Source organism: Erpetoichthys calabaricus, chromosome 5 (assembly GCF_900747795.2).
Source record: "Erpetoichthys calabaricus chromosome 5, fErpCal1.3, whole genome shotgun sequence".
NCBI lineage: Eukaryota > Metazoa > Chordata > Cladistia > Polypteriformes > Polypteridae > Erpetoichthys > Erpetoichthys calabaricus.
The window spans coordinates 69,024,269-69,047,555 of record NC_041398.2 but is presented as its reverse complement, the minus strand read 5'-3'; the positions used below and the strand labels follow the sequence as shown (position 1 = coordinate 69,047,555).

At 40.9% G+C, this 23,287-nt stretch overlaps 1 protein-coding gene across 2 annotated transcripts in view; it reads right to left on the bottom strand.

The window, feature by feature from the left end:
• Window positions 1-23,287, bottom strand: part of zfyve28 (zinc finger, FYVE domain containing 28) — a 469,608-nt gene that overhangs the window by 50,960 nt on the left and 395,361 nt on the right. For both annotated transcript variants that reach the window (XM_051928387.1, XM_028801634.2), the window contains one exon: window positions 19,690-19,806. In XM_051928387.1, the coding sequence (XP_051784347.1) occupies window positions 19,690-19,806 (117 nt within the window). The remainder of the gene's footprint in view (window positions 1-19,689; window positions 19,807-23,287) is intronic.

The following is a 23,287-nucleotide window of genomic DNA, read 5'->3' as shown; positions in this document are numbered from 1 at the left end:
AGGCGCTCTAACATCATCCCTCCCTCCATCTGACTCCCCCATCTGCATTTCATCACGAAAATTATATCAAGTATACATCTTACTATTCAATACTATTAATGTATTTTGTGTAGTGATCACTGCCTGTGCACTCCTGTCTACAAAAGAGAAAGCCCATTTAAGAATCACATAATGATTAGTGACTGGGTTGGGGAACACACAGAATAGAAAGTATTTAACATGCTACTTTAGTTATGATGGGATTTGAGAAACGCTTGTAAATTAAACATCAATTTTGACATAAGTTTACAATGTTCTACTTCAATGACAAACACCACAAGATGAAAGTGGAAATTTTGACATTGACCCTTTTTTCTTCACCATGTCCTAATTTGTTTTTCTTTTCTCTGTGCCTTAATACGCATCCGTCCATTTGACATTATGACGGTAGGCTACAATTTGCCTTTTCACCTTGACTTTGACATCTGACCTTTTCTTTTATTTTTTATTTCGGGCACTGTGCGACTTTCTGAACTTGAACTTTTGAGTGCCACTCCATCAGCTTCCTTCTGTTGCTCATACCACTGCCTAAGCCACCAAAAAGTGGATTTTTCCTGCCTTTACTTCACTGAGTAGGATCTCCACTTCGGAAGGTTTTTTCCCCCCGTGCTTTTCCCATTGTCTTTCCACAGAACACTGAACATAAGGGGCTAATTATATTGATTTGCATATTCAGAGGGACAAAATTCTGACAGGAGTCTGGGTGGCATGGCAGGCGCATGCACGTATGTTACATTTCACGCTGACTGGGATTTACAGAGCGGAAGTGGGTGGAAGTTGGCTTATGCATGGTTTTGTGCATATGAATTTTTGTGCATACGTACATTTCCAATTTTGTCCATATGCCATGTTTTAGTGTGAATTCTACACAAGGTGTTATATCTGATGCCTAGTCATAGTTGGATATTCTCCCTGTGTCTGTATGGATTTGACTCAGTGTACTCTGGTTTCTTCTCACATCCGAAAAACGTGTTAGATTCACTGTCACTCGGCACCAATCAATTTTTTTTCCTAAGGAACTGCTTTATTGAACATTTACACTACATAACATAACATTCTAAAACCTGCCTAAACCAATTCAGGGTCTCAGGTAATGTAAACAATTGGGCAAGAGCCTGCCTTGGAAAGGATGCCAGGCACTCTTATTTGCTTATTTCATAACAGTTTGATATTGATATAACAACAGGCAGATTTTCTGCATTCATGGAAGTTTCCTCTTATAATCTTATTAGTTGTACAGTACTGATAATTTACAATGTGTCAAGATGCATGTCCCTCAGTCCTCATTTTTGGTTGGTGGTTACATTAGGATGACTATGAAAAATATTTTAATTTATTTAGTTAAGGAAACATAATGTAAAAGAGTACACAGGAGAGGGCCTAGGACCCTGGATAATCTGTAGAGTTTATATAAAGAAGAATGATCTCAGATGTTATGCTCTGTATTCTATGACCTTACTCCGTACTGTTGTTTCCTTAAGAGGCATTAGCTCTACGGAAATGTGTTCTTTTCAATTGCGGCGTTTTAATTAACCTGAATTTAAATAATTATAATTTAAAAGGTATTATCTCCCCCCAGCATGCAATATGACGGTTACAAGATTACATGAGAAGTATAAGGATAATTTAGCTCACTTTACTGACTGTTTCACGTGGTATTACAAACGGGAAGCTTATGACAGACTCTATCAAGCATTTGGGGGTCTTGACCAACGCAGTCTGCCATCTTTCGTCGCCACTGAAAAGATTTTCCGGATGGAGGACATAATCTTCCGTCCGTTAGCTTCAAAGTGTACAGTAATCCCTCCTCCATCGTGGGGGTTGCGTTCCAGAGCCACCCGCGAAATAAGAAAATCCGCGAAGTAGAAACCATATGTTTATATGGTTATTTTTATATTGTCATGCTTGGGTCACAGATTTGCGCAGAAACAGGAGGTTGTAGAGAGACAGGAACGTTATTCAAACACTGCAAACAAACATTTGTCTCTTTTTCAAAAGTTTAAACTGTGCTCCATGACAAGACAGAGATGACAGCTCTGTCTCACAATTAAAAGAATGCAAACATATCTTCCTCTTCAAAGCAGTGCGCGTCAGGAGCACAGACTGTCAGAAACAGAGAGTAGACAAAAGCCAAGCAAAATGACACCTTTTATTGGCTAACTAAAAAGATTAAAATATGCAAGCTTTCGAGGCAACTCAGGCCCCTTCTTCAGGCAAGAGAGGAAAGCAAACAAATCAATAGGGCTGTTTGGCTTTTAAGTATGCGAAGCACCGCCGGTACAAAGCTGTTGAAGGCGGCAGCTCACACCCCCTCCGTCAGGAGCAGGGAGAGAGAGAGAGACAGAGAAAAACAAAGTCAGAAATCAATACGTGCCCTTTGAGCTTTTAAGTATGCGAAGCACCGTGCAGCATGTCGCTTCACGAAGCAGCTGCACACAGAAGGTAGCAACGTGAAGATAATCTTTCAGCATTTTTAGACGAGCGTCCGTATCGTCTAGGAGTGCGAACAGCCCCTCTGCTCACACCCCCTACGTCAGGATCAGAGAAAGTCAGCGCAAGAGAGAGATTGAGAAAAGTAAGTTGGGTAGCTTCTCAGCCATCTGCCAATAGCGTCCCTTGTATGAAATCAACTGGGCAAACCAACTGAGGAAGCATGTACTAGAAATTAAAAGACCCATTGTCCTCAGAAATCCACGATATATATTTAAATATGCTTACATATAAAATCCGCGATAGAGTGAAGCCGCGAAAGGCGAAGCGCGATATAGCGAGGGATCACTGTATTGGCCGTAGGTCCATCCTTATATACTGGTTGCTCCACTTGCAGGCTCTTTTTTCTGGATCCAAACAAGGACAGGAAAGTACTCAAACCCCACCTTCAAAAATACAGGAATAGCACAATGCCTACATGCAGTTCTCATTCTGCCAACAAGGAAAGAGGATTTTTGTGCTGACAAAAGACAGAACTATACTAGTCTGTCTTTAGGCTGACTATTCAATTCTCCAGTTGTCTTTGGCTCGGCAATTCTAAATGCTGATGCTGAGCCCCTGCGTACCATACTTGGTCTGCCTGTATGAATGAGTCCATAACAGTGGGCACAAAGAACAGTGACATTAAACTTAATAACAAAACATATTATAACAAGCCACCCTTTGTCGCTGGATCTGTGACAAAAAAAAACAATACTTGAAAGTCATATCCACAAATCAAAAGTTACTGGATTCCCCTTTACAGTGTAGACATTTCAAGATCATTTGTTTTTGTGAGGTATAGTACCACTATAGCTTCTGTACCGTTCATCTAATACCAGCGTAAATATTAACAATGACAAGTTACAGTACATTTGGACAAACAGTTACATTTAACATGGTGTTACTACATAGTGATCATTATATCTCATCAGTTGTATCATAGCATCAGATATTATAATTCTATATAGCATCTTAATGGATTTCACTATTCTTTGGTACTCATAACATTTCTAAATTCAGTATGTTGCTATATGTACCCCACCCTTTGGTGTCTGATCCCATCTTATAAGTATTAATTTTTAGTTAGAGCTCTTTGCATTACAGTTTCTTTTTAAACATTAGCTTATAACGTTGGTTCGTAATTTAAGCTATATTTAAAAGGTGATTTCAATAATTTCTGTGTGTTTAAACACACAGCATGATTCTTTTAGCAGTACCATCATAGGTGGGGGTTGCCAAAACCTTTAACCTTTTAGGCAGAATGATTACAACAGCTGCCCAGCTCACTGACTGCGTTTTAACACGTGGATGAACCGTGTACATTGGATTTCTATTATGCCATTAAAGATTTCTACAATTTATTTTATCGAGCGCGATCGAGCCGTTATGGATTTTATCAGCATTTTTACCGTTCATCTGTAAGTAACCGACTTTGAAATTCACTGGATGAGGGATCGATTCATCATACAAGGTGAGTGCCGGCATGCCTATTTGCATCAAATCTTAACGCGCAGCTCTTTGTTGCTTTTATAAAATATTGTTTCTAATGGCTAAACGATGCAACTTATTTTAAGAACAGTGTTCCCCAACACGGCATTTACTTTTCAGGCAGGTTTTGGACTTGATACGGCAGTTAATCTGTGTTGTCCACACGGGTGCCGTTTCATTTTATTCTGGACAACCAGTCACGTGCTATACATTTAAAACTGTTGTTTTCTATTTATTTTTTTTCCAGTTCATTCCCACATTTATACTCATACTTTGGACTTAAAATTCCAACCTGCATGGTGTAGTTAGCAGACCCTACCACAAGTTATTGGCAGCTGTCTTTCTTTCTTGCCTCATGCCCATGGCCCGCCACAGGACCGCCTCTTGTCTTTTGCCGGGATTAATTACGATTATTATTCATTCGTAATATCCCCATTCCAATTAGGGCCTGGCATCTTAACTCGGTCACAGGGAATCCATGTCTGAGCGCGCAACCAATCCCCAAATATATTAAATATTTCGACCGAACCCTTCATTGCCATCATTATCAGAAGCATATTTTATATTATATATATATATATATATATATATATATATATATATATATATATATATATATATATATATATATATATAATAAATAATATACGGTTATTAATTTAGCCACAATCCTGCTGACTACGCCAATTTTATTTCCTTAAGAGGCATTAGCTCTCTGGAAATGTGTTCTTTTCAATTGCGGCGTTTTAATTAACCTGAATTTAAATAATTATAAATTAAAAAGGTATTATCCCCCCCAGCATGCAATATGACGGTTACAAGATTACATGAGAAGTATAAGGATAATTTAGCTCACTTTACTGACGGTTTCACGTGGTATTACAAACGGGAAGCTTATGACAGACTATCAAGCATGTGGGGGTCTTGACCAACGCAGTCTGCCATCTTTCGTTGCCACGCTGAAAGAATTTTCTGGACGGAGGACATAATCTTCCGTCTGTTAGCTTCAAAGTGTATTGGCCGTAGGCCCATCCTTAAATACTGGTTGCTCCACTTGCAGGCTCTTTTTTCTGGATCCAAACAAGGACAGGAAAGGACTCAAACCCCACCTTCAAAAATACAGGAATAGCACAATGCCTACATGCAGTTCTCATTCTCCCAACAAGGAAAGAGGATTTTTGTGCTGACAAATGACAGAACTATACTAGTCTATCAGTGACATTAAACTTAATAACAAAGCATATTATAACAACTGTTATATTGGTAAAGGGAGGTTGTACAAAGTATTAAATGCAAGGGTGCCAAACAAGTGTGGCACATGTGTTTTTGTTAAAAAAAAAAAATAATTATTTCGTGATGAGGGCTTTGTTTTTCTTTGAATTAACTTGTTTCGACTAAAAGTCAGATGTTGCTCATTTTGTTAGTGAAAGATGACGGTTGTTCAACAGTGATTTTTTTCTAACCCTTCTTACAAATTTTTACAATTTATATACAGTAATCCCTCCTCCATCGCGGGGGTTGCGTTCCAGAGCCACCCGTGAAATAAGAAAATCCGCGAAGTAGAAACCATATGTTTATATGGTTATTTTTATATTGTCATGCTTGGGTCACAGATTTGCGCAGAAACACAGGAGGTTGTAGAGAGACAGGAACGTTATTCAAACACTGCAAACAAACATTTGTCTCTTTTTCAAAAGTTTAAACTGTGCTCCATGACAAGACAGAGATGACAGTTCTGTCTCACAATTAAAAGAATGCAAACATATCTTCCTCTTTAAAGGAGTGCGTGTCAGGAGCACAAAATGTCACATAGATAGAGAAAACAATCTCTAGCAAACAAATCAATAGGGCTGTTTGGCTTTTAAGTATGCGAAGCACCGCGGCACAAAGCTGTTGAAGGCGGCAGCTCACACCCCCTCCGTCAGGAGCAGGGAGATAGAGAGAGAGAGAGAGAGAGAGAGAGAGAGAGAGAGAGAGAGATAGAGAGAGAGAGAGAGAGAGACAGAGTTTGTTTTTCAGTCAAAAATCAATACGTGCCCTTCGAGCTTTTAAGTATGCGAAGCACTGTGCAGCATGTCGTTTCAGGAAGCAGCTGCACAAAAGATAGCAACGTCCGTATCGTCTAGGTGTGCGAACAGCCCCCCTGCTCAATCCCCATACGTCAGGATCACAGATAGTCAGCGCAAGAGAGAGAGAAAAGTAAGCAATCTAGCTTCTCAGCCATCTGCCAATAGCGTCCCTTGTATGAAATCAACTGGGCAAACCAACTGAGGAAGCATGTACCAGAAATTAAAAGACCCATTGTCCGCAGAAATCCGCGAACCAGCAAAAAATCCGCGATATATATTTAAATATGATTACATATAAAATCCGCGATGGAGTGAAGCCGCAAAAGGCGAAGCGCGATATAGCGAGGGATCACTGTATATATATATTTATTTAATTTTTCTTCCCAAGGCATTAACAGCATGCTCAACTCACAACCTGAAGGACTAAGTCTTTTAAATTCAGGGTTTTCATCTCCGAGGCCAGTTGCTTTCACTGCAGTTAACTGAGCCTGATCTGACACCAGCCTAGCCTTTACCAGCCTTTAGGATTAAAAACCTTTACTATACAATGCAACATATGGCAGTGCTTGATTGCTGGAGGTTTTCCTTGCCACATCACAGTATCATCTATGGATGCCTGTTTTTTTATTTGGCATAGTGTGTGATGATAGCGCTGCCTGCTGGTTCAGGATACTTATTTGGGGTTCCCCTTATTTGCAATTTGTATTTGTTATAGCCCTCAGAGAGCAGGGGGCAGGCCATCTACATTAGAGGGGAAGCTGTGGAGAGGGACAACAGGTATAAATTTATTGATGTTACCATCACTAATGACCTTAGCAGGACGCATTACATCTCAGCTTTCAATTAGGTCGAACTTTGCTGCCACAGATATCTATCTATGTAATAAGCTTTGAACAACCATTTCAGAAAAACTGACAGAAAACTATTACATAAACTACAACAGTTTATAATGGTGCACAAATTTTGATTGCACTACTCGTTCCGCTGTCTGCTGTGTGTGAACATACTTTTTTCTGACCGCTATATGCTTTTTTAATATCTGGTGTGTTCTTACTTTCTCTCATGGTCCTTTTTGTCAATTTCCAAGAATATATATGAAACTGAAGAATTCTTTTCATCTACTGCCTCTTCATGTGTATGCCAGATTTAAAAATGAGAACTGTCTATACTTCAAGTAAATAGTAGATCAAGTAGTCTGTGATCAAATATAGTGTGGATTGAATTTTCTGATATTCTTCTGGATCAGGTTTAAGAAAATATAATATGCTGCACTTGGCTTCCTATAAACAAACAGCATGTTAGATGATGGCTCACTTTGACATCCCTCTTATGAAATAAAAGCAAAAAATATTGCAAGTATGTCACATTTTGTTTATCACAGAACTCTGCTTGTCAAACACTCTATTTACGCAAAAGAAAATATTTTTTCTGTTTGTTATGGCAGAGTCTGAGACTCACATAAGTAATAATATTCTGGTAGTGTGATAACTTAAATGTTTCATAATTGATGCCTTGACTGACATTGACAGTCTGTTAATATCTGAAATCTAGAATCATTATAAAAAGAATGCAGAATGTCATGCTGTCTATATCAGGGTGTGATCACACTGAATCACATTGCTTAATGCATTCAGACTAGCGCGCTGAAGGTCATTTTGATATGCAGATGCCTTTTTTATATTCAATATGCCCTGAAGAACTCTCAGCTGCATGAAGACATTAATGTACACTGAACATTATAAATCTTGTACTGAACAACTGAAATAATAAGAAGAATTTTGATTGGATAGGCTTGGCATTCCCATAGTCCATAATGTTTGCTAACTGCTAGATGATACATCATAAATTATACATGATTGAACATTTGCTCAAGGTGAATTTCAACAAATTACCTTTGCCCAAATCAGCATGCTTTATAAAAAAAAAAATCAACAGGTTACAGACATTTACCTCAACTACATATAATAATAATATTAATAATATTAAAATCAGTACCATTTCCCTTAATGCTCTTATCCAGTACTGTTTTGCTGGGGGAAATTGCTCAATACCAAAATACAAGGGCAAAGTAGGAAATAAATTCAACACACTAGACATTCACTCATATGACACCAGTTTATATTTCTTCAGTCTACCCTAACTGTAGTAAGATTAGTAGCAGTATTGCCACACATACTTTGAGACTAGAAGGAAACCGATAGATAAATAGAGACAGACAGACAGACACTTTATTAATCCCAAGGGGAAATTCACATACTCCAGCAGCAGCATACTGATAAAGAAAATATTAAATTAAAGAGTGATAACAATGCAGGTATACAGACAGACAATAACTTTGTTAACGTTTACCCCCCAAGGGGTAGTATTGAAGAGTCGCATAGTGTGGGGGAGGAACGATCTCCTCAGTCTGTCAGTGGAGCAGGACAGTGACAGCAGTCTGTCGCTGAAGCTGCTCCTCTGTCTGGAGATGACACTGTTCAGTGGATACAGTGGATTCTCCATGATTGACAGGAGCCTGCTGAGCGCCTGTTGCTCTGCCACGGATGTCAAATGTCCAGCTCCATGCCTACAATAGAGCCTGCTTTCCTCACCAGTTTGTCCAGGCGTGAAGCGTCCCTCTTCTATATGCTGCATCCCCAGCACACCACCGCGTAGAAGAGAGCGCTCGCCACAACCATCTGATAGAACATCCGCAGCACCTTATTGCAGATATTGAAGGATGCCAGCCTTCTAAGGAAGTATAGTTGGCTCTGTCCTTTCTTACACAGAGCATCAGTATTGGCAGTCCAGTCCAATTTATCATCCAGCTGCACTCCCAGGTATTTATAAGTCTGCACCATCTGCACACAGTCGCCTCTGATGATCATGGGGTCCATGAGGGGTCTGGGCCTCCTAAAATCCACCACCAGCTCCTTGGTTTTGCTGGTGTTCAGGTGTAGGTGGTTTGAGTCGCACCATTTAACAAAGTCCTTGATTAGATTCCTATACTCCTCCTCCTGCCCACTCCTGAAGCAGCCCACAATAGCAGTGTCGTCAGCAAACTTTTGCACGTGGCAGGACTCTGAGTTGTATTGGAAGTAGTTGTATTGGAAGTCTGATGTATATAGGCTGAACAGGACCGGAGAAAGTACAGTCCCCTGCGGCGCTCCTATGTTGCTGACCACAATGTCAGACATGCAGTTCCCGAGACGCACATACTGAGGTCTGTCTTTAAGATAGTCCACGATCCATGCTACCAGGTATGAATCTACTCCCATCTCTGTCAGCTTGTCCCTAAGGAGCAGAGGTTGGATGGTGTTGAAGGCACTAGAGAAGTCCAGAAACATAATTCTTACAGTAGCACTGCCTCTGCCCATGTGGGAGAGGGACCGGTGTAGCATATAGATGATGGCATCCTCCACTCCCACCTTCTCCTGGTATGTGAACTGCAGAGGGTTGAGGGCGTGACGGACCTGTGGCCTCAGGTGGTGAAGCAGCAGCCGCTCTGTGGTCTTCATCACATGTCACGTGAGAGCGACAGGCCGAAAGTCATTCAGCTCACTAGGATGTGATACCTTTGGGACTGGGGTGATGCAAGATGTTTTCCAAAGCCTCGGGACGCTCCTCTGTTCCAGGCTCAGGTTGAAGATGTGTTGTAGAGGACTCCTCAGCTCCAATGCACAGGCCTTCAGCAGTCGTGGCGATACTCCATCCGGACCCGCTGCTTTGCTGGCACAAAGTCTCCTCAGCTCTCTGCTTACCTGGGCTGCTGTAATTGTGGTTTGGGGTAAACACTCTCCTATGCTGGTATCAGCAGAAGGATGGGTGGAGGGTGCAGTACTCCGAGGTGAGAGTGGGTTAGGGTGGTCAAACCTGTTAAAAAAGTTGTTCATCTGGTTTGCTCTCTCCACATCTCTCTCGATGGTGGCACCCCGCTTCGAGCTGCAGCCAGTGATGATCTTCATCCCATCTCACACTTCCTTCATGCTGTTATTCTGCAACTTCTGCTCCAGCTTTCTCCTGTACTGCTCCTTCGCCACCCTGAGCTGGACTCGGAGTTCCTTTTGCACGTGCTTCAGCTCATGCTGATCACCACCTTTAAAAGCCCTTTTCTTCTGGTTCAAAAGGCCCTTGATGTCACTTGTAATCCATGGCTTATTGTTAGCATAGCAGCGTACTGTTCTTACTGGAACTACAATGTCCATACAGAAGTTGATGTAGTCAGTAATGCAGTCAACAACCTCCTCAATGTTCTCACTATAAGATCCCTGCAGGATATCCCAATCCATAGTTCCAAAGCAGTCTCTCAGAGCCTGCTCTGCCTCAGGGGACCACTTCCTGAATGAGTGGGTGGTTGTAGGTAGCTTCCTCACTTTTGGGTTTGTAATGAGGCTGAAGCAGAACCAGGTTATGATCTGCTCTCCCAAGCGCAGGCAGCGGGGTGGCACTATATGCGTCTTTAACGTTTGCATACATTAGATCAATAGTCCTATTTTCCCGGTGTTACAATCCACATACTGGGAGCTGGCAGGTAATGTTTTATCCAGCATTACATGGTTGAAGTCCCCAGCGATTAGCACAAGTGCCTCAGGGTGCTGCGTTTGTAGTTTAGCAACTGCGGAATGGATGATGTCACCCGCTATCACCACGTCCGCCCGAGGAGGGATGTAAACAAAAACAATGACGTGTCCAAACTCTCTGGGCAAGTAATAGGGACGCAGACTTATGGTCTACAGTTCGATGTCCATGCAGCAACTGGAGATTTTAACGTTAACATGTCCAGAGTTGCACCATCTTTTATTGACAGAGTGTACATATATATATATATATACACACATATATACATATACATATACACATACACACACACATATATACATATACACACACACAAACATATACACATATATACATATACAGTGGAACCTCGGTTTGCGAGCATAATTCGTTCCAGAAACGTGCTCGGAGTCCAAAGCACTCGTATATCAAAGTGAATTTCCCCATAAGAAATAATGGAAACTCAGATGATTTGTTCCACAACCCAAAACTATTCATATAAAAATGATTAATACAAAATATAAAGTAAAAATACATAAAACAAATTAACTTGCACTTTACCTTTGAAAAGAATCATGGCTGGTGTGAGTGAGTTTCTAAAATCGCAGTCTCCCAGCGCTGTAGCAGTTCTCCGTCAAAGCGAATCCGAAAAGATCGCGGACATGCTATAAGCTTGAGTACTGAGAAAAGCGCTACATAAATGTAATGAATTATTATTATTATTTTAAGTGCCTGCCGTCAATGGGTGATACAAGGAACAAGGAACATTATAAATGTGCAGGGCCCTGCCTGACTGCTGTGTCTGTGTATAAATAACCGCGCAGTTGCTGTTTCAAGCTGAATAAAGCTTGTGTTCCTAAAGTACTGAGACTCAGCTTCGTGTTTTAGGGTGGAAGACGGGGACTCGCACGTCACAGCACACAAGCGCGAGCACACATACACACACGAGCGTGCACGTGCACACACACAATGCTAATGCTGTAGTAAACACTATACGCTCGTACGGATGTTGACTATATGAGTGAGGCACGCCGACTCAGACGAAGAATAGGAGACGATTGCCCACAATCCCACAGCGAGAGAGAGAGAAGAACCATCAGCTCAGTTGTGATCACATGACGCTCAGGAGACAAAGAGTATACATACTACTCGTACTGCAAGACCTCGCTCGTTTATCAAGTGAAAATTTATTAAAAATTTTTGCTCGTCTTGCAAAACACTCGTAAACCAAGTTACTCGCAAACCGAGGTTCCACTGTATACATATACATACATATATACATACAGTACTGTGCAAAAGTTTTAGGCAGGTGTGAAAAAATGCTATAAACAAAGAATGCTTTCAAAAATGGAAGTGTTAATCATTTATTTTCATCAATCAACAAAATGCAGTGAATGAGCAAAAGAGAAATCTATATCAAAATCAATATTTTGTGTGACCACCCTTTGCCTTCAAAACAGCATCAATTCTTCTAGGAACACTTGTACACAGCTTTTGAAGGAACTCGGCTGGTAGACTGTTCCAAACATCTTGGAGAACTAACCACAGATCTTCTGTGGATGTAGGCTTCCTCACATCCTTCTGTCTCTTCATGTATTCCCAGGACTTCTTGTTCTTCTTTACACTGAAGATAGTTCTTAATGACTTTGGCTGTATGTTTGGGGTCGTTGTCCTGCTGCAGAATAAATTTGGGGCCAATCATACACCTCCCTGATGGTATTGCATGATGGATAAGTATCTGCCTATATTTCTCAGCATTGAGACCACCATTAATCCTGACCAAATCTCCAACTCCATTTGCAGAAATGCAGCCCCAAACGTTCAAGGAACCTCCACCATGCTTCACTGTTGCCTGCAGACACTCATTATTGTACCACTCTCCAGCCCTTCGACGAACAAACTGCCTTCTGCTACAGCCAAATATTTCAAATTTTGACTCATCAGTCCAGAGCACCTGCTGCCATTTTTCTGCACCCCAGTTCCTGGCTTGGCCTTGTTTCCACGTCGGAGGTATGGCTTTTTGGCTGTAACTCTTCCATGAAGACCACTTCTGGCCAGACTTCTCTGGACAGTAGATGGGTGTACCTGGGTCCCACTGGTTTCTGCCAGTTCTGAGCTGATGGCACTGCTGGACATCTTCCGATTTCGAAGGGTAATAAGCTTGATGCATCTTTCATCTGCTGCACTAAGTTTCCTTGGCCGACCACTGCGTCTATGATCCTCAACATTGCCCGTTTCTTTGTGCTTCTTCAAAAGAGCTTGAACAGCACATCTTGAAACCCCAGTCTGCTTTGAAATCTTTGTCTGGGAGAGACCTTGCTGACGCAGTATACTACCTTGTGTCTTGTTGCTGTGCTCAATCTTGCCATGACATGAAACTGTCTTCCACAACCTCACCTTGGTAGCAGAGTTTGGCTGATCCTCACCCAGTTTTAAGCCTCCTACACAGCTGTTTCTGTTTCAGTTAATGACTGTGTTTCAACCTATGTGTGACACTGATGATCATTAGCACCTGTTTGGTATAATTGGTTGATCATACACCTGACTATAATCCTACAAAATCCCTGACTTTGTGCAAGTGTACCTATAAGAATTGATGCTGGTTTGAAGGCAAAAGGTAGTAACACCAAATATTGATTTGATTTAGGTTTTTCTTTAGTTCGCTCACTTTGCATTTTGTAAATTGATAACAATAAACAATCATTATTTATATTTCTGAAAGCATTCTTTGTTTACAGCATTTTTTCACGCCTGCCTAAAACTTTTGCACAGTACTGTGCATATATATATACATATATATACACAGTGGAACCTCGGTTTGCGAGTAACTTGGTTTACGAGTGTTTTGCAAGATGAGCTAAAATTTTTAATAAATTTTGACTTTATCATAAACGAGCAAGGTCTTGCAATACGAGTAGTATGTATACGCTTTGTCTGCTGAGCGTCATGTGATCACAACTGAGCTGATGGTTCTTCTTTCTCTCTCGCTGCGGGATCGTGGGCAATCGTCTCCTATTCTCTGTCTCAGTAGGCGTGCCTCACTCATATAGTCAACATCCGTATAAGCGTATTCTGTTTACTACAGCATTGTGAGTGTGTGTGTGTGTGTGTGTGCGTGCATGTGTGCGTGTGCGTGTGTGTGCTGTGACGTGCGAGTCCCCGTCTTGCACCCCAAAACACGAAGCTGAGTCTCAGTACTTTAGCAACACCAGCTTTATTCAGCTTGAAACAACAGCGCAGTTATTTATTGTAACGGGATCTGCCACTCTCCTATACACAGACACAGCAGTCAGGCAGGGTCGTGGCCAAGTAATACTGTGCCCCGCGCATTTATAATGTTCCTTGTATCACCCATCAACGGCAGGCGCTTATAGCATGTCCGTAATCTTTTTTGGATTCGCTTTTACAGCGAACTGCTACAGCCCTGGGAGACTGTGATTGCTTTGGGACACTATTCCGCGTGTCATCCCATTGGGTGGAATCCCACAAGAGTTTAGAAACTTACTCACGCCAGCCATGATTCTTTTCTGTAAAGTGCAGGTTAATTTGTTTTATTTATTTTTACTTTATATTTTGTATTAATCATTTTTATATGAATAGTTTTGGGTTGTGAAACGAATCATCTGAGTTTCTATTATTTCTTATAGGGAAATTCAGTTTGATATATGAGTGCTTTGGACTACGAGCACGTTTCCGGAACGAATTATGCTCTCAAACCGAGGTTCCACTGTATATATACTATATATACACACACACACACACATATATACACGGATTTTTTGCTGGTTCGCGGATTTCTGCGGACAATGGGTCTTTTAATTTCTGGTACATGCTTCCTCAGTTGGTTTGCCCAGTTGATTTCATACAAGGGACGCTATTGACAGATGGCTGAGAAGCTAGATTGCTTACTTTTCTCTCTATCTTGCGCTGACTTTCTCTGATCCTGACGTATGGGGATTGAGCAGGGGGGCTGTTCGCACACCTAGACGATACGGACGCTCGTCTAAAAATGCTGAAAGATTATCTTCACGTTGCTATCTTTTGTGCAGCTGCTTCCTGAAACGACATGCTGCACGGTGCTTCGCATACTTAAAAGCTCGAAGGGCACGTATTGATTTTTCACTGTTTGTTTTTCTCTGTCTCTCTCTCTCTCTCCCTGCTCCTGACGGAGGGGGTGTGAGCTGCCGCCTTCAACAGCTTTGTACCGGCGGTGCTTCGCATACTTAAAAGCCAAACAGCCCTATTGATTTGTTTGCTTTCCTCTCTGTTTCTGACAGTCTGTGCTCCTGACGCGCACTCCTTTGAAGAGGAAAATATGTTTGCATTCTTTTAATTGTGAGACAGAACTGTCATCTCTGTCTTGTCATGGAGCACAGTTTAAACTTTTGAAAAAGAGACAAATGTTTGTTTGCAGTGTTTGAATAACGTTCCTGTCCCTCTACAACCTCCTGTGTTTCTGCGCAAATCTGTGACCCAAGCATGACAATATAAAAATAACCATATAAACATATGGTTTCTACTTCGCGGATTTTCTTATTTCGCGGGTGGCTCTGGAACGCAACCCCCGCGATGGAGGAGGGATTACTATATACACTGCTTGGCCAAAAAAAAAAAGTCGCCACCAAAAAAAAAAGGTCACACACTCTAATATTTCGTTGGACCACTTTTAGCTTTGATTACAGCATGCATTCGCTGTGGCATTGTTTCGACAAGCTTCTGCAGTGTCACAAGATTTAGTTCCATCCAGTGTTGCATTAATTTTTCACCAAGATCTTGCATTGATGATGGTAGAGTCTGACTGCTGCGCAAAGCCTTCTCCAGCACATCCCAAAGATTCTCAACTCTGGAACATGGTAAATCTGGACTCATCAGACCACATGACCTTCTTCCATTGCTGCAGAGTCCAATCTTTATGCTCCCTAGCAAATTGAAGCCTTTTCTTCAGGTTTGCCTCAATGATTAGTGGTTTTCTTACGGCTACACAGCTGTTCAGTCCCAATCCCTTGAGTTCCCTTCGCATTGTGCGTGTGGAAATGCTCTTACTTTCACTATTAAACATAGACTTGAGTTCTACTATTGTTTTTCTTCGATTTGATTTCACCAAACGTTTAAGTGATCGCCGAATATGATCATTCAGGATTTTCTTCCGGCCACATTTCTTCCTCGAAGACGATGGGTCCCCACTATCCTTCCAGTTTTTAATAATGCGTTGGACAGTTCTTAACCCAATTTTAGTAGTTTCTGCAATCTCCTTAGATGTTTTCTCTGCTTGATGCATGCCAATGATTTGACCCTTCTCAAACAGACTAACATCTTTTCCACGACCACGAGATGTGTCTTTCGACATGGTTGTTTAAGAAATGAGAAGCAACTCATTGCACCAGTTGGGGTTAAATAACTTGTTGCCAGCTGAAAGATAATCGCCCATGCAGTAATTATCCAATAGGAGGCTCGTACCTACTTGCTTAGTTAAATCCAGGTGGCGACTTTTTTTTTGGCCAGGCAGTGTATGTATGTATATGTATATGTATATATGTATGTATATGTATACAGTACTGTGCAAAAGTTTTAGGCAGGCGTGAAAAAATGCTGTAAACAAAAAATGCTTTCAGAAATAATGATTGTTTATTGTTATCAATTTACAAAATGCAAAGTGAGCGAACTAAAGAAAAATCTAAATCAAATCAATATTTGGTGTTACTACCTTTTGCCTTCAAACCAGCATCAATTCTTATAGGTACACTTGCACAAAGTCAGGGATTTTGTAGGATTATAGTCAGGTGTATGATCAACCAATTATACCAAACAGGTGCTAATGATCATCGATGTCACACGTAGTATGACACAAGGTAGTATACTGCATCAGCAAGGTTTCTCCCAGACAAAGATTTCAAAGCAGACTGGGGTTTCAAGATGTGCTGTTCAAGCTCTTTTGAAGAAGCACAAAGAAACGGGCAATGCTGAGGATCGTAGACGCAGTGGTCAGCCAAGGAAACTTAGTGCAGCAGATGAAAGACACATCAAGCTTATTACCCTTCGAAATCGGAAGATGTCCAGCAGTGCCATCAGCTCAGAACTGGCAGAAACCAGTGGGACCCAGGTACACCCACCTACTGTCCGGAGAAGTCTGGCCAGAAGTGGTCTTCATGGAAGAGTTGCAGCCAAAAAGCCATACCTCTGACGTGGAAACGAGGCCAAGCGACTCAAGTATGCATGAAAACATAGGAACTGGGGTGCAGAAAAATGGCAGCAGGTGCTCTGGACTGATGAGTCAAAATTTGAAATATTTGCTTGTAACAGAAGGCAGTTTGTTCGTCGAAGGGCTGGAGAGTGGTAGAAAAATGAGTGTCTGCAGGCAATTTCCGTAAATGGCGTTGGAGATTTGGTCAGGATTAATGGCATTCTCAATGCTGAGAAATACTTATCTATCATGCAATACCATCAGGGAGGTGTATGATTGGCCCCAAATTTATTCTGCAGCAGGACAACGACCCAAAACATACAGCCAAAGTCATTAAGAACTATCTTCAGCGTAAAGAAGAACAAGAAGTCCTGGAAGTGATGGTATGGCCCCCACAGAGCCCTGATCTCAACATCATCGAGTGTGTCTGGGATTACATGAAGAGACAGAAGGATGTGAGGAAGCCTACATCCACAGAAGATCTGTGGTTAGATCTCCAAGATGTTTGGAACAACGTACCAGCCGAGTTCCTTCAAAAACTGTGTGCAAGTGTACCTAGAAGAATAGATGCCGTTTTGAAGGCAAAGGATGGTCACACCATTTGATTTAGATTTCTCTTTTGTTCATTCACTGCATTTTGTTAATTGATGAAAATAAATGATTAACGCTTCCATTTTTGAAAGCATTCTTTGTTTACAGCATTTTTTCACACCTGCCTAAAACTTTTGCACAGTACTGTGTGTATATATATATATATATATATATATATATATATATATATTGCCTTTTTCTTTTTATATTTTGTATATTATATTATGTTGCTATTTTTCTTTTTGATACTAAATTTGTAAATTCAAATGACTTTAATAAGAGTACATTTAATTGAATATTATACACTGTCATGCAGTGTGGTGTGGTGAGTAAAATACACCTCAAGCTAGGATGGTAGTCAAAAGGTATAAAGAGATCACTTGTTGAAAAAGGCAAAAGAAATGTGCAATGTTAAACACAAGTGTTCCTGCAAATTAAAATGGACATCCAAATTATATAATTTTATAAATAGAAAGAAGCATTGACTTTTTCTTTGAAAAAGTAATTATATATTGAAATATATATATTCATATGGTTTGATAATGGTTTGAAATGATTTCAATATCCATATTACTAACCGAGAATGGTAAACCGGATGGCATGGACGCAGGTTTACTAACTAAACCGGATGGCATGGACACAGGTACACGGCGATGGGACCATGAGACGTACTGCGCAGGCGCGTACAGTGCACGTCTCATAAACCGCAATCGAAGTCGTATCCACCGCGAACGAAAGACTCACGGCCCAAAAACGAAACAGCTCAACTGACGTGAATGAGAAATGAAGCAACAAGGCGCCCATAGCTAACGACTACAGACACAGCCACGCCAAAAAGAGGATTCTGCCATGCAGCCCGGATTCAAACGGAAGAGGCTACAGCGGCCCCACAGGTCCACAAAGATAGTACGAAAGGCGCATGCGTCACCACCATATTGTGAGTGGCACTACTACAAAAGGCGCAGGCGTCACCGACATATTGTGCGTGGCACTACTGCGGAGTGAAGTTAGGAGTAATGTGCTGCTTGGGATTGTACAAACCGCTGAACGCTTTACACCGAATTAAAACACAATACAGCTCAACGATACAAACACGAGCTCACCTGGATAAGATCAATGAACGCAGGCGCCTACAACGCACGTCTGAAACTGCAGAAGCACAGCAGACACAGGTTCAAAACGAACGAGCGAGCTCATCATATAAAAGCTTGCCCCTCAAAAAACACTCAGTCATGTAGTACACACAGATCATGTGCTCTCAGCACATATAAAGCGTATAAGGACAATACGGAGAATAGAGACCCAAAGGCGTTGCAGAGAGAAAAAGGCAGATAAGATATTATGAAAGCAGTGGAATTCGAAAGGCTCCAACAAACGATGGCGCGATACACATGCAGAGAAAGGTACAGAATATGAAAGCAGTAAAATCCAAAGGTATTGGAGCGTCCCAGCCAGGTTGAGGGCTTTTTGGTTTTAAGTCACTGTTACGTCCGATTGAGGGAGGGCAGGGTTCAGCACGGAAGACTGATAGTGGGGTATTGATTGATGCGGTAAGGGGGGGCGTTGGAGAGGGTGCTAGAAAGTTGTGTTTGGGTTTAGGAAGTCGGCGATTGTTCAAGTAGAACTTTTGTGACATTTTATCATGTCGGTCGCTACAGTATCAAAGAAAAGATAGAAAAGATCGCATTACCGCAAACAAAAGGTGATTAATCATCAGAGCCAGGGGTAATTGAATAAATAGCAGGACAAATCGAGGTCAGAAATAAAAGGCAAAGAGTAAACAACAAAGTCTTTTCGCATTTGCATCATTCAATTCACAAAACGTGCATTTTGCCATATTGTGACTGGCACTACTGCGGAGTGAAGTTAGGAATAATGTGCTGCTTGGGATTGTACAAACCGCTGGATGCTTTACACCAAATTCAAATACAATACAGCTCAACTAACACACGGCCCCAGAAACACGAGCCCGCCTGGATAAAATCAATGAACGCAGGCGCCTACAATGTGCGTCTGAAATGCCGCAGTCAAAGCAGGCACGGCTCCAAAACGAACGAGCTCGACTAATGTATTTCAGGATACCCAACGCCGGGGGTAGGCGAGCGAAGCGAGCAGGGGGGGAGCCCCCTTGTATATATTATAGTCTGAAAAAGTTAATTTATATTTTAATGATGTGCTCTTCCCTAATTACCATAGTTTAGCAATTTAGCATGTAATATTATATCAAATGACCCCAACCGGGCTGCAACAGCTCAAAATACCTGCATAATACTATTTAATGGCTTATTATAACCAGCCCTTCGAAGGTTGTACCTTTCTTCTGCTTCTCCTTATCTTCCACCTCTGGTTTTGTTGCCATTACTTCAAATAATGTCTTCAAGATACTTCTCAAGTCACTGGCATAGTTTGTCTGCAGCTGATCAGCAACACCTTTCAATGAAAGAAAATAAATCAAACTGGTGAGGAATTACTTAAAGATGCTTATTTGGGTATTTAAAAACTGAATAAATAAATGCTGTGCTGAAATTCTTGATGTCCTGTAAATAATTTATAAATCAAACGAAGTTCTAAAATGTAAAAGCACAAAGTTCTGTCAATACTGGGGTGCAATATAAATAATACGGGATACTGCACACTTCAACATTCCTATTGAGATCACTGATATAAATTAAAGAGTACAGAAATCCTCTTTGTGTTCAGATCATTCTAATCTGTTTCCATTCAAGTCTACCAATGCCTTTTTTGTCATTTTTTATTGACAAAATTAACAAGGAACACAGAAAAAGAAAACCATCAACAATAACTGATTTATGGGCTACATAAGAATAAACAAACCCCCCCCCCCACCCCCCCAACAACATAACATGGTCTTTCAATGTCTATTTCTGATTTATATGAACAACTGTAAAATAAGTTGTTGTTTATGCAGATGGCTTGTACTAGCAATAAAAAAAAACAAACAAAAGAAAAGCACAAAAGACATTACCAGAATCAGTTGGCCATCCCAACTCAAGCAATCTCAATAGCCCTGAAGAAATAACATTCCCAATGAGTATTGCTTTATTGTTAATGCTATCAAATGCTTTATGGACTGAACCAGTAATGTACTGATCTTTGCTTAGACAATGATATTTAATATGTGACTGCAAAATATATAAGCTGTAACAATTTACATCTATAGGGTGGTTTGCTAATAACAACTATAAAAAAAGTTAACAGTATTCTTTGCTAATGCTTTGACCAGCTTTAGGAAAGATACAATAGCAGCAGTATGTATATATTGTTTTTTATATATATATATATATATATATATATATATATATATATATATATATAAAAGTTCACATAATCAGATGTAAACTTGCAATGTGCCCCTTCATAACCCTGCATTAAAATCCACAACTTTGATAAAATATACTGTACGCTGTGAAAATTATTTCAACCTAAAAATGTCTCAATTAGTGATTGATAAATTATGGTGTGAGCACCTATCATGGCAATACAAGATATGAAATTAATCAAACACTCCTGAAGATGCAAAGCATGCATGTTCAAGACTCCAATGGGATTTAAAAAATATCTAGGACAGGAAAAATAAAACAAAATGTTAAATAAAAAGGAAACCCTTCCTAAAAAAAATAACATAAAATGAGGTTAATTGCTCTTGTACAGCCCTGTTCACTGAACAGTAAAGTTTCAGAATCACAAAATACCATCCCATCAAAAAATTTTGCCACAGATTTTAAGTACCTCCTTTGTAAATTATTACTCCACTGGTACCATCCTGTATCTGCCTACTAAAAATAGACAGACAGCCAATGAAAATATTTCTGCTAAATGAAAATAGCAACCCTTAACAAAGCTCTTGCTAATTTGCTTCAATGTAATTTCTCTCCAATATCCTTTAAAGGTTTGCTACCAACTGCTCAAACTGGTATTACAGTATCTCTTACTTTGACTCTTGGTCGAATAAATACAGTTTACTTGACATAAAAGGATGATCTAGAAAAATAACATTTGGGAATAAATGTTGTATAAGGTAAGCTTTTAAGATTTCCTCTTCCTAGACCACCAAGTAACACACTGATGACCATCACAATACTAAATGTCACTGGTAATGGTTGCACTGCTGATTCACTGCTAGAAAAGACTCAAGTATGAGTTTCTGTGTGGCAGCTGCTGTGTGAAGTTTGCACATTCTGTTTTTGGCCCTAACAATATTTTTTTAGATGTTTGGCTTTTCTCTCATATCCCAAGAACGTTTAAGGTAGGCTGATTGGCACCACCTAATAGGCCCTGAGGCAGACGGCTGGCGTCTTTGTCCTTGCCGGGAGGCCTTTGAAGTGTAAGGACCAGGGTAGGACGTATGCTCACGATATTACCTTCCCCAGATCACTAGGTGCCAGTGCCCCTAGGTTGCTATGGCACCATGGATTCTCACTGAAGACACTTGGAATTGGAGTTTGGTGGCTCAGCCCTGTTTGGTTCCAGGAGTATCACCAGGGGGTGCTGCAGGGGGACACCTGAGCCCTATGTCCTCAGGCTCCCACCTTACATGGAACTGCTCCAGAGCAGACCTACAGAACACCAGAAGTATTCTCTAGGATTACATAAAAGGAGCCAGCAGCCACTGCTCCAGAAGCCAGAGGCAGGAGGAAGGTGACGAAGCTTGCTGGAAGAAGAAGGAGGCACAGAGGGAGAAAGAAGATGAACAGTGCTTCTTATACTGTGTTGTGTACAGGTGCTGGTCATAAAATTAGAATATCATGACAAAGTTGATTTATTTCAGTAATTCCATTCAAAAAGTGAAATTTGTATATTAGATTCATTCATTACACACAGACTGATGTATTTCAAATGTTTATTTCTTTTAATGTTGATGATTATAACTGACAACTAATGAAAGTCCCAAATTCAGTATCTCGGAAAATTAGAATATTGTGAAAAGGTTCAATATTGAAGACACCTGGTGCCACACTCTAATCAACTAATTAACCCAAAACACCTGTAAAAGCCTTTAAATGGTCTCTCAGTCTAGTTCTGTAGGCTACACAATCATGGGGAAGACTGCTGACTTGACAGTTGTCCAAAAGACGACCATTGACACCTTGCACAAGGAGGGCAAGACACAAAAGGTCATTGCTAAAGAGGCAGGCTGTTCACAGAGCTCTGTGTCCAAGCACATTAATTGAGAGGCAAAGGGAAGAACAAGATGTGATAGAAAAAAGTGTATAAGCAATAGGGATAACCGCACCCTGGAGAGGATTGTGAAACAAAACCCATTCAAAAATGTGGGGGAGATTCACAAAGAGTGGACTGCAGCTGGAGTTAGTGCTTCAAGAACCACCACACACAGACATATGCAAGACATGGGTTTCAGCTGTCGCATTCCTTGTGTCAAGCCACTCTTGAACAAGAGACAGCGTCAGAAGCGTCTCACCTGGGCTAAAGAGAAAAAGGACTGGACTGCTGCTGAGTGGTCCAAGGTTATGTTCTCTGATGAAAGTAAATTTTCCATTTCCTTTGGAAATCAAGGTCCCAGAGTCTGGAGGAAGAGAGGAGAGGCACAGAATCCATGTTGCGTGAGGTCCAGTGTAAAGTTTCCACAGTCAGTGATGGTTTGGGGTGCCATGTCATCTGCTGGTGTTGGTCCATTGTGTTTTCTGAGGTCTAAGGTCAACGCAGCTGTCTATCAGGAAGTTTTAGAGCAGTTCATGTTTCCTGCTGCTGACGAACTTTATGGAGATGCAGATTTCATTTTCCAACAGGACCTGGCACCTGCACACAGTGCCAAAGCTACCAGTACCTGGCTTAAGGACCATGGTATCCCTGTTCTTGATTGGCCAGCAAACTCACCTGACCTTAACCCCATAGAAAATCTATGGGGTATTGTGAAGAGGAAGATGCAATA